Source organism: Sinohyriopsis cumingii, chromosome 12 (genome assembly GCF_028554795.1).
Source record: "Sinohyriopsis cumingii isolate HCF-2022 chromosome 12, ASM2855479v2, whole genome shotgun sequence".
In the NCBI taxonomy this organism is placed as follows: domain Eukaryota; kingdom Metazoa; phylum Mollusca; class Bivalvia; order Unionida; family Unionidae; genus Sinohyriopsis; species Sinohyriopsis cumingii.
Window position 1 is genome coordinate 73,451,047 of NC_142972.1, and position 12,189 is coordinate 73,463,235.

The following is a 12,189-nucleotide window of genomic DNA, read 5'->3' on the forward strand; positions in this document are numbered from 1 at the left end:
CTCGAACCCACGCAGACATAGGTGAGACCACTCGGCCACTCTGGGCGAATATATCTTTGGTAATTATATACAAATATGAATTCAAGAAGATCAAGTTTAAGTTATAGTATTGGTAATAAACAGTTAAATATAAATAACTACCAATTGAAGAAGTTCAAATTATAACATTGATAATAAATAGTTTATATAAATAACTACCAATTGAACAAGTTCAGATTATAACATTGGAAAAATAAACGGTGTAGTATATATGGACATGAATTATTGATGGTAAATGTTTAGATATATTCAGGAAGTTTAAGTCATAGCATTGCGCGATAGTGTTGCATTTTTGAAAGCATGTCTTAAGTACAAATGTGTAAATAAGTAAATATTTATAATGCACAAGTTTGTTTGTTGTTTGCGTGGTTTTGGTTATTATAAATTTAGTGAAAGTCTGGCAAATTGCCTCTTACTGGTGTGGTCCATTTGTTAAATTCAAGTTCCAAGTTATGGTAACGTGGTAGCAGATCTTTTATGTTGAGAATATTAAGAAACGTTTAAATAATTATAAGGCTAACATACGATATCATTTAGATATTTTGTATGGTGTTTGCATGCTTGCAAATAGACTAGGAAAGTTGTAGTCAGTAGTTCAGTAATTATTAAAATTGAGAAGCTTTTAAGTCTGTCTGTTCATCCATCATTTTTTACCTTTCGTTATCTAAATAGTGCCATATACATCAGAATATGTTGTTAATTATGTTTAGATTTGTATCCTCAACTTGTATTCATCTCTAGTATTATATTATACTTATCGTATACATCATTTTGTATTGTTAGTTTTGTTATGAGTTGCATCTCTCGATTAGTTATTCAGTTATACTTCTTGCAACCTGTTATTGAATCATAGCCCTGTACATTCAGAGTCATTTCCATAGGAGTATACCTTTACATATATTTCTTCAAACATATGAAACGTCCTTTATATTTTATCCTGAATTATAGTCAATGTTCATTCCGAGTCGTTTCCTGTTTCGATATGTATATGAAGTTATGTATATATATATATATATATATATATATATATATATATATATATATATATATATATATATATATATATATATATATATATATATATATATATATATTGTAATGTACTGATTAAATATAAACAGTTTACTTGCCGTTCTAGGTTAAGTAGTGTATATTGCAAAAGTATCGCGAGACGTTAATCAATCACCCCAAAAGAATCAGTATCATAATACTAATTTCTGCATCAGTTGTCTTGAATCATAGACCGTGTTCATTCCAAGTCGTATTCGTTTTAGTGTAGTATTGATTATATTTCCATCGTCTAATATACGAGTCCATGTTCGTTCAGAGTCGTTTCCTTTATAAATAAATATTTCCTGTATCCGTGGTATGGAATCCTACTCTGTGTCAGTTCAGATTCGTTTCCTTTGTAGTACACTGTTTAATATGCTCCCACTTGTTTGCGTAGGCGGCATTGTACTCTGCTGTAAAGAAACAATGTGCAATTTTTTCAGTGGACCGCTCACGGAAAAGACGTTATGTAATGTAAATAGTTTGTCTTACGGTGATCGATTTATATACAGACGATATCGCAATACGTGTATGTAAGTAGTCGGTTCTTTCCATCGAAAGAACTTCGCACGTGCGGCATAGGATGAACCAAACACACTATTTTGAACTCTTTGTACATGCTCAGCCAATCCAATAATAATAATAATTTTCGACAATATAAAATAGTTCAGCATTTGACCAGGGCGACCTAGTAAAAACCGCCACAGTCGGAACAGTATGCTTTACCCATGGAGGGAGTTTATTTATTACTAGGCAATGCCCTAGCTGGAAATGAGCTTGTGGTTAATCAACTCGTAACTGAGAATAGTTTTTGGATCAGAAAATCAAACATATTGAAAAAATGTTTCCTGATTTATGCCCAAAGTGTGCATTTACTAGAGCTATGATAAGGAAAGTTCTTGAGAATGATGATGATCAGGAAAGTATTCATTTAGCTAGCTGACACATGTCTTGGTCAGGTCTTTTATCAGGTCGTTTTCACTCCTTGTTTAGATGAATCAAAGGGTATTTATCACGGTGATCATCTTTTAACTACTCATTCTCTTTAGTCTAATTAGGGTGACAAACGACAATCACTTGTCCTCCAACAAGAAAATGATCCTCAGCTATTATGCCTGTTTCAAAGGGCCATTAGTGAAACGGAAGCCACATAAGTGCATGTTTGCTATTTGATTAAAATTGTGATTCTTATGAGAAAATGGAGATCTCCCGAGGTATATATTTGTGACGAGTGGTCAGTGCACAATCCAATTTTAGTTTCACTACCATGCAGATAGTAAATTCTTAGTTTGGCCCATGAAACTCATTTGGCTGGTCATTTAAGGATTATTAAGACTTATCACAAGATTTTGAATCACTTATATTGGCCAAATATTAGAAATGATGCCTGCAAATACTGTAAATCTTGTCCTATTTGTCAAAAAGTAGGAAACCCCAATCAGAAGATACCTAAGGCTCATATGCAATATATTTCTGCATTTTGGAGACTATTTAGGAGACAAAATGGTAGGTTGTCTGGTCCCTACCCTAAGACCATGTCAGGTTACCAATACTTGTTAACAATAATGTGTTCCTCAAACGGTTTCCCAGAGATAATTCATTTTGAGAACATTAAAATTAAAGCAATAGTAAAAGAAGTGATAAAGTTTGTACTTAATTTAGCTTTTCCAAATCTGTCCAATCTGCCCATGCGTCAAATAATATAGCCGGAACTTTCCAGCCAGTTATGCATGAATTTGGCATTAAGCAATCCAAGTAAAAATTTAAGCTATGGTTCGGCAGAACTACATAGAAGAAAACGTTTGAGTTCTGTATCTCATGATCATCCGTCGAAATTTATATAAGATTAGGTATTACGGTTCTTACAAAGTTAAGAAGAAAATGAATGAGTTACGTTATAAACATAGTACGCCAGTGAGGTAAATAAATTAAAGGATTACAAGGTTAATCATGTAATGAATTTATTGGTATTTGTCCCACCCGGTTGTATTCTAGCGAAGTAATTCTATCGGAATCTACTGATTTTAGAGTAACAAATCTTAAGAATTCAGAAATTATGAAGAATCGGGACCAGAAACTTTCACCTTTGCAACAAAAAAGAAAGGAATGAACTTAAACAGGTATTAGTTGAATATGAGCACTGATTTACATATTTCCCTACAACAAAAAATTAAATATACCATTACGTTGCAATTGTACATTCCACACCTGGGCAAAAGCACCCGCACAGGGAAACTTGAGAAAAGAAATTCTGTATTTGCTGGATAATGATTTAACAGATCCAGTAAAAGTGTTTGGAACACAACATGTATAATTGTTCCGAAACCGGATAATACGTTTCGCATGTGCTTTGATTAAAGAAAGGTGAACAATGTGACTAAAACAAATTCATTTCTATTACTAAGAATTGATGACAGCATTGATAAAATCGGAAATGTAATGTATGTCACCATATTTGACATTCTCAAATGATTTGGTAAATTCGACTGACAGAATGAGCAAAGGAAGTTTCGGCATTCGTGAATCCATATGGACTTTATCAACATAAAGTGATGCCGTGTGGGATGAAGGGTTCGCCAAGTAAATTTCAACGTTTAATGAACATGATTCCATCTGTACTACGTAATTGTGATGCTTACATAGATGAATTCATCATCAACAACGACACCTGGAAAGAAGATAATTTGTAAATTCTTTGACTTACCCACTGATGCAAGTTTGATAATTAATTTGTCCGAATGTGAGTTTTGGCTTGCTCATCTAACATTGCTAGGACATATCGCGGGACATGGACAAGTTACACCTATATATCCTAAGGTCAAGGCTATATCGGAACTCTGTGTTTAACAGTATAAAGCAACTGATGCGAGTTTGGGGTATGGCTGGATATTATTGGGCACTTGGTTTTAATTGTTCCATAATTGCTAAACCCCGGAACAAGTTTTGAGCAAGGAAACCAAGTCTCATTGGTCAGAAAAATGTCAGCGGATTTTGATAAGTTAAAGGCCATACGTAGAAGGGCACCAGCTTTTACAGCTCCAAGTATCCGCCAATCGTTTCTACTTTATGTTGATGTAAGGGATATTGGGGTTGGAGCTGTATTGATTCAAGAAGATAAAAATGGCGTTTATCATTCAGTGTGCTATTTGTTTAAGAAATTATATAAACACCAAATGAATTATTCAACAATCGAGTAGGAATGTTTGGCTTTGATTATAACTTTTTGAAGCTTGCGCTAGTTCTGCTCCTTTTCCGATCATGGTGCTTTGTGATATTAATCTCCTTACTTTCATCGGGAAAACGAAAAATAAAAATACGAGATTATTTCTGTGGATTTTATTATTAGAGGACACACCAGTCACATCAAGGAAAACAATTATTTAATAGCAGATACAATTTCACTTGTATATAAATATATTATTTCATGTATACTTTATGCCATTCGTAAGATTTCTTCTAAAGTTCTTCATTTATAAACCACATCTATAATTGACTTATAGCAAAACTAAAGCTTTATTATATAAATATATTGTATTTTTCATGGGGAAGTGTGATTTATATTTAATTTAGTTGTTTTTTGCGTTAGTTTTAAATGTTTTATTTCATTAATTGTTATTTTAATGTAACATTGTTTACTGGATTTGACTTTGTACAGAGTTGATAGTTCAGTTTGACCTGATTACTTTTTTATTTGTATTTCATTGATGTAATCACCTAATAATATAAGTATTGTATTCTTCAATTCTACATTATATCTTGTCTATCTTGCATTTCCAACATTAATGCAGCTTATATTCACAAACATAAGTATTCAAAAAAATAAAATAAACAGTAAATACAAGCATAAAAATGCACATTTAACGTCTATTATAGTAATCGTTTACCGCATGATGTCTTTCGCAAAGCAATATATCGATCGTATTTAAAGAATGTGACGGAAAACAGTCAACTATGTTTAAATAACTACAAGTGCCAAATCAGTGTAGGTATTTAGCAAACCAAGTTAAACGTACCTACATTAAACAGCACCTGTCAATATATAATGCTGTCAACTTTAAAAAAGACTGCACAAGAACTCATTAGTATCTCACATCAGAATCAAAGTAAATTGCCTCTTGTGCTGATAAACAGATTAGACCTTGCCCGATGGAAGTCTGGTCTAAAGTTACAAACACAATCCATTAATTACGATCCATGTATTTATCCTTCATTCGTTTCATCATTGTACTCATTCATTTCACATATGTACCTTGCAGCTAGTGAATTAATTCATCTAATATTTTGCTTATTATAATTATGTTTGATGATGTGGTTTGTTTGACAACATATGTACCTGATCTCGGGAGCCTACATAAAACATGTTCATTATAATCAAATTTCTAATTCCAAAACATGATTTTAAAACGAAAATGTACATTTTAATAAAGATACTACATAGGATAAAGTGTGTATAAATACGTAATACCTATAATTATCTCCTTTACTAAGCTAACTATTTTGAAAACATTTTCATAGTTAAAATGTGGTGCAGTTTTTTTGAATTAACAGAGTTAATTATTAGATCTGCAAGAAGACATTATCCGTATCCATTATTCGTTAAAACAGGTAATATGTGTTGTATACTACACATTAGCCAACCAGAATCCAACAAAACGACTCGTACAGTCTACTTAAATCAATAGATTCCAATACAATATATGTACCTGCTCATCAGCCCGCTACGTATGCTTTCATTTTCTAATCAAACTGACGAACCTTAGAATCAGAAAAAGGTAGGTTAGCAACGATAGCAAGCATGATGATTTTCAAGTATCATTACCATATGTTTACCCTCTGAAGGCTTTGGACCTTAAACACTTAACGCAAAAAACATAGAAACAAAAAACAAACAATCAAGCTCAAATATATTTAATAAACGTGTTTGATGTTTAAATAATCTTGATATAGAATGAGAATTAGAGTAATGATACACAAATATGAAATAACTAGGTTAGTTATTCCAAGGACTAAGCATGATGCAATACCTTCCAAGAATATTAACATATAGTTTCATAGATCACCTTGACCAAGCCTGGAGGTTGGAGAAAAGCTTGTTGTGTATGGTTAGACGAAGACTAGGGGTGCTTGATTCTATATTACATATATGAAATCTACTACTGTTGGGAATTTAGTGACAGATATAAAGAAAACATTTCACACCACAATATTGTCGACTGCTATACTGCATAACCTTTATCCAGAACATTAACAGTCATTAAAGCAGGACAAATAGTGTTGTGTGACCTACAGGTGACTGATATTGCGCAGTATATTTCATGGAGAATAAACCCGGGTTTATGACTGTGCCACATTATATTGTCAGGGTAGTAGTGCTGCTGAGCTAACGAAGAAAAACAGACAGCATTAAGCTCCATGTATCGAGAATGAAGTATAGGTCCTTGTGGCCTAGTTATGCAAGTAATAAGTAGAACCCTTAAAGGTGAATATACCAATCACTATTTTTGACAACAGTGTTAGAGAACGTAATTTAAATGAAAATGCGTAATGTAATCTGTAGAGCGGAACCTTATTACGGTGTCTTGCTTTGCCGACCCGATGAATCGCCCCCAATGTTTCATAGTTCTACATATTGTGCCTTGATATGCCTATGTCGAGTATATTGGCATAGAGCTATGCGCAGTATTGTATTGACATAATTTACTTCCCATCGTTAGGACACACTGTTCAAGCTGCTTGAAATGCCAATGTTAATATATGAGCACCAAATTTGAATTTTATCATATTAGAAAGACGAAAGATGTTAGTAGGCCTTTCGATGTTAATTTGTATTTCCGGCGTTAGATTAGTTTTGCCTCGCAGTTTTAAACACACGTATTGTATCATTTTTGTAAGGAAACTAAAGTAGATAATCAAACGTCAATTATGCGTTGGAACTTCTATGTAAAGATAAAATATAGTACCAGTCTGAACACAAAAATGCAAATGCAGCTTGACGTAGCTTGTGATAATATAACGGGTAAAATCATGCATGGCATTGGCAAGGATATAGGTGGGGTCTTTAAATGTCCTTTTCTAGTTCGTGTAAACTATTAGAACATTTTTGTAATGTGTCTTGCAATGGCTTGAACACTTGTAGTCTGACCATGTTCATATATAAGTCTTTCTCTATACGTAACATATAGACACGAGTTGATTCTGTTATACGTTCAGCGTCGTCTTTCAATTCATTAAGCCATTTGCTATAATGAACTGTAAATGAGTAAGTTATGAATTGTTTCAGATGATTTTTGGATTTTAGTGTATATATAGCATTTTCTGTCATTTTAGTCATGATTGCGATGCTTTTTTTCTTGCCTTGAGCAAATGGATTAATAGCCAAGTTAAATACTGGAATGATACCATCCATAAGAACAACAAGCCCAACAGTTATCCAAATGGGATTTGAGGAAGGACAAATCGCAATGCCCCTGCCAAAGAGGTTGTCACTTTCATCTGAACTACGGCTGTCAGATCGGCCTGAACTTTTTAAGAAGCTGAAACCGAATTCAAGATTATTTAAGTTCATGATTCTTGCGTCAATTTCAGCTTGTATTTCCTTGCATTTATATGATGCTCTGACGGATGCTTGCTTTAATGGACCAGTTTCTGCCGTTGCCCACTCCATAATGGCATCTTGAAGCCGTGCGATGATTAGTGCAGGTCCATCTTCTTCCACTTTACTCAGGTCCGGGGCACAGTTCGTCCAGTTGAAGTGTTTTCTTTGGACATCTGAACTTTTTAAATACTCTTCCAGCCCTTGTAAAAGCAATTCTGCTTCTTGATCAATCATTGCCTCAACTTCGTTGCACTACACAAAAGTATAATAATAATAATGATAATAATAACAATAATAATAATAATAATAGCTATCTGAATACCTGCATATTTATTTCGGTTAACTTTAATTACTTTTCATTTGACCGCATCGGCGCCCTTGTGGCTAGAACGTCTGCATCGGATGCGGGAGGTCGTGGGTTCGATCCACGGCCGAGTCATACCAACGATTTACAAAAATGGTACTAACAGCTGCCTCGCCTGGCGCTCAGCATTAAGAGGTTAGTGTTAGGACTGGTCGGCAAGTGTCAGGATAATGTGATTGTGTGAGACATCGTGCTACACGGCTGCGGCATGATGCCCCAGTGCTAGATAATACTGTAAACTGTCAAACTGCAGACATCGTAACGATATGACTGCACAATTGTTAAAGCTACGTTGAAAATCCAAATCACACACACACATACACATTACTTTTCATCTAAATGTCATCTCTGAGCAGGACATATCTGCTATCGTTCTGAAACATATGACAATCATTTTGCAAGATTTAAATAATCAATCTTATCTCCAAAGGGCATGATGAGTTGTAATAAATAACGCTTGCACATTTAGTCAATCAATATGACAAGATCACACCTTTCGTGAAAAAACGAAATAATAATAATAATAATAATAATAATAATAATAATAATATTATTATTATTATTATTATTATTATTATTATTATTATTGATATTATCATTATTATTATTATTATTATTATTATTATTATTATTATTATTATTATCTTACTTTTCAGTACTAATAGGAATAACTGAAGGAATTTTGAAAAAGTAAACATGCTTGTATAATCCGTCCTGTACCAAACCCCGTGATTGAAATTTGAAATCCTGATGTTTTCTTTTAAAACACTGCGACTAGTTGCGCCTTGAGTTGCTTGTGGATACGAGTTGTAAGAGTAATATTGATACAAAGTATTGCTTAAGCGGAGCAATTAGTTTTTATGCCTTTGTGTTTTCTCCAGATGATATCGATATATTTTTTTAAGTATTGAAGTACCCTATCACATACATTTTATCATATGCTGTATTCCCCTGAATGATGGAAATAACTGGCGATATCTCTGACATATGTAAAAGAATGGAGCAAAACCTTTTGCAACGAATACAGATTCCTGGATATATCATTACATCTTCTAACGACAAACATCACGACAATAAGTGCGAACACGTTACCTCTAAAATATAATGTGAACATGTTATTTCAGAACTATAATAAATGTTTAGGACCAAATGTAGGCTGATGTCCTTCATTAATGTCCAAAATAACAAAGGGATGGAGAAACCGTTTGTTTGTGCTCTTTTACCTTTATAGGGTGTAGTGTTAGTTCACTTGCGGAATATACTAGTATAAGAAGAAAAAAAATGACGGCTCCTTTCCTCAACGCGTTAATTGATTACCCGGCTCAGTTTTGTACATTCTTGTACATTCTTACTTACCTGTAATAAACCATCATGTTTTCTTTAGAGAAATCATTATGTGATATCAGTTTTTATTGACTTTTCCGGATTCTCTGGATTGTTTAATATCGAATATTCATTTACTCTCAATCTTCCATGAATATGTTCTAGTTTCATGTCACGGACTCGCAATTGACAGAGAAATCGAAACACTATATATTGTTAAGTAAATATGAAGAGTTATTCAAATCACCGTTATATTCAAGTCGATACTCTAATTTAAAAGAAGGTAACTTCGTTCATTATATACGCTTGATTATCACAGTGTGTTCTCTCGACGCAAATGGGAAGCATGTGACTGTCCATATGTGTGTTTAAACCCAGGCTAACACAATGTATGATGTTTCCTAAACGGATTGGCCAGATAGTTGAATGTTTGGACGATCACTAAAACTTGGATTAGATGACGCAACAGCATGAAATCAAATTTTAAACATTTACTTGTTCTAACTTCGGCAGTCGCATACTAAAAATCCAAGACTAGTTCTATTCAAATGTTAATAAATAGCATTAATATTGTTTCATTTATCCACAAAATCTATAATGATCTTAATTTGAACCAATAAAAACGATTTGTTGCCAGACACGTCAATGTCATCAAATATCGGACGCATCAAGACTAGGTAATATAATTGTTTTTTCTACTTCAACAAATCATTGCATATATCGTTATTCAATGGTGGTTATGATGTTCTTTATTATATTTTCATTTATATGAAAATAGTTTTGATCACGGATATTTTCTTCCTTGTTCCTCATAACAGTTGTAATGGTGGTATAATGACTCGCTTAGTACTTTGCGTTGTCCCAAAGACAGAAAGAAAATTGGAGAAAAGTAATAATAGAAATAAAAACGAAACAAGCGAACAAGGACATACGAAACATTTCTTTTGGGGTTTTTGTTGGACTATTAATTCATATTTTCCAAGACATCATGAAACACCAGTTTGTCCTTGTATTATGTTAACCCGAAGAAATGATTAGTTCAAGACTCAACGAATGCTCGTAACATTTTCAAATGTCGCTTTAGGGGTATATATGGTAAAGCCGGATAGCAAAAACAGTGATTCCTTGAGTTGTTTTCTTTTTTTGAATCACCAAAATGTGTTGCTATTCGCACATTTGCAATATATGGAGTCAAAGTACACCACAAGTTATGAACTTCAACTCTTATTCCCTAGTTTTGGAGCTGCCGATGTCGTTAATATTAATGAGTACGCACTGAAGTCCGTATGTGTCTTCAAAAATTTCCCAAGTGACTGAACATCAGTAATATTTAAAATTGCTTTGATTCCATATTCACTCCAATATGGATCACCTAAAATAAAACCACACGAATTAATTTGCCCTTTCAAAGGTTTCGCTAAATTATTAATCAGAACAAATATACTGAGGAAAGAAGAGGTTCCGGAACAACTGTTATTTTTCATCACTCTACATGTGTACGTGTAGTTAAGAGATTCATTTTATGTTTATTTTGATCTGTACAAATATGTCAAACAGGTAAACATATTAAACCAGCTCTTGCATAATGTGTTAGTAATGTGCCAACGGAAAATGAACACATAAATAGATTTAGATTTATATGAGCGTTAGGCTGTCTTGCATAAACTCATGAGATGATTGTTTCTTTTTTTATTTTAAGATAACTTATAACTGTTTAATAAAGAATAAATGATAGTGGTATCCGATATGTATATTTGAGATCTGAATTTGCAATTATTCATACTTAAATCGTTATATCTGGCTTTTGGCTTTTCTATTTCATTAAAGAGGTTTTATTTCAGACCTTAGTCGCGCGTTTTGTTTTTAATAGTTTTCCTGTTCTTTCGGTCACACCATACATAACCATTCATATACAGTAGTAAAAAGTGTGAATTGAGTTAAAATGGGATTAAATGTATTTTCATTTTATCAGTTGTATAGATTCTAAATGTGATGGGGAATTCCCATTGACACATTGAAATCCTTCAAAATAATTATCAAGATGAGGTGATACATACTTAAATTTTGATGAAACAAATGTAATAGTAAGAGAAGTAATAACCAACCATGAAATATAAATGTTATTATTCATTTAGCAAATCCAGTTTAAAATGAATATCAAGTGATATATAAATCCAAATGACTCTTATTTAAACACCTCTAATTAATATGTTTCTATAGTCATTACATTCATTGGTCCCAGTGCCCTCGCTGTATTCACGACCAATTTTAACTATGTTTAATAATATGCATACCTTTTCCAATTCCTTGTTAGCAAGATCAAGGTATAGTCCTGCTTGTTTAATTTCCAGCTGTACTTTTTCTTTGGACAGCTCCGTGGCACTCATTTGTACGGTAAGTAATCCCTTCACTTCCATTGCGAAATTGTGAAGCCATCTGAAGATGAAGTATAAAAACATAAATGCGTCTGAGGCACATACAGAACATATATTTTGGCATAATGATCTCAATTTCAATGTGATCAATTATTGGCGTGGACATTTTGCTACCTGCTGAGCCTGTGATAATGGTAAGTCAATAATCATTTTCTCTTCCAGACGAAATATGTGCAGAAATGAATTGTTACCAATATGTGTCCTTAGAAGTAAACAATATGTTTGGACGTGACATAGTTGCAAAATGGATGCAAAGGTAATATGTGCAGAACTGACTTGTTACCAATGTGTGTCCTTAGAAGTAAACAATATATTTGGACGTGACATAGTTTCACAATGGATGATAAGGTATTACGAAACCAGCAATCGCTGTGCAATGTGGA

The 12,189-nt window shown here is 33.2% G+C and overlaps 1 protein-coding gene across 3 annotated transcripts in view; it reads right to left on the minus strand.

The window, feature by feature from the left end:
• Positions 1-1,192: 1,192 nt before the first annotated feature.
• LOC149786745 (uncharacterized) overlaps positions 1,193-12,189 on the minus strand; it is a 72,020-nt gene continuing 61,023 nt past the window's right edge. For 2 of the 3 annotated variants that reach the window (XM_089977259.1, XM_089977258.1), the window contains exons 14-15: positions 11,666-11,807; positions 5,982-7,936 (exon numbers count right to left, since the gene is read on the minus strand). In XM_089977259.1, coding sequence (XP_089833385.1) covers positions 7,148-7,936; positions 11,666-11,807 — 931 coding nt within the window. In that variant the 3' untranslated portion in view covers positions 5,982-7,147. Of the gene's footprint in view, positions 1,503-5,981; positions 7,937-11,665; positions 11,808-12,189 lie in introns of those variants that run through there. The other variant, XM_089977260.1, reaches the window with a different exon arrangement.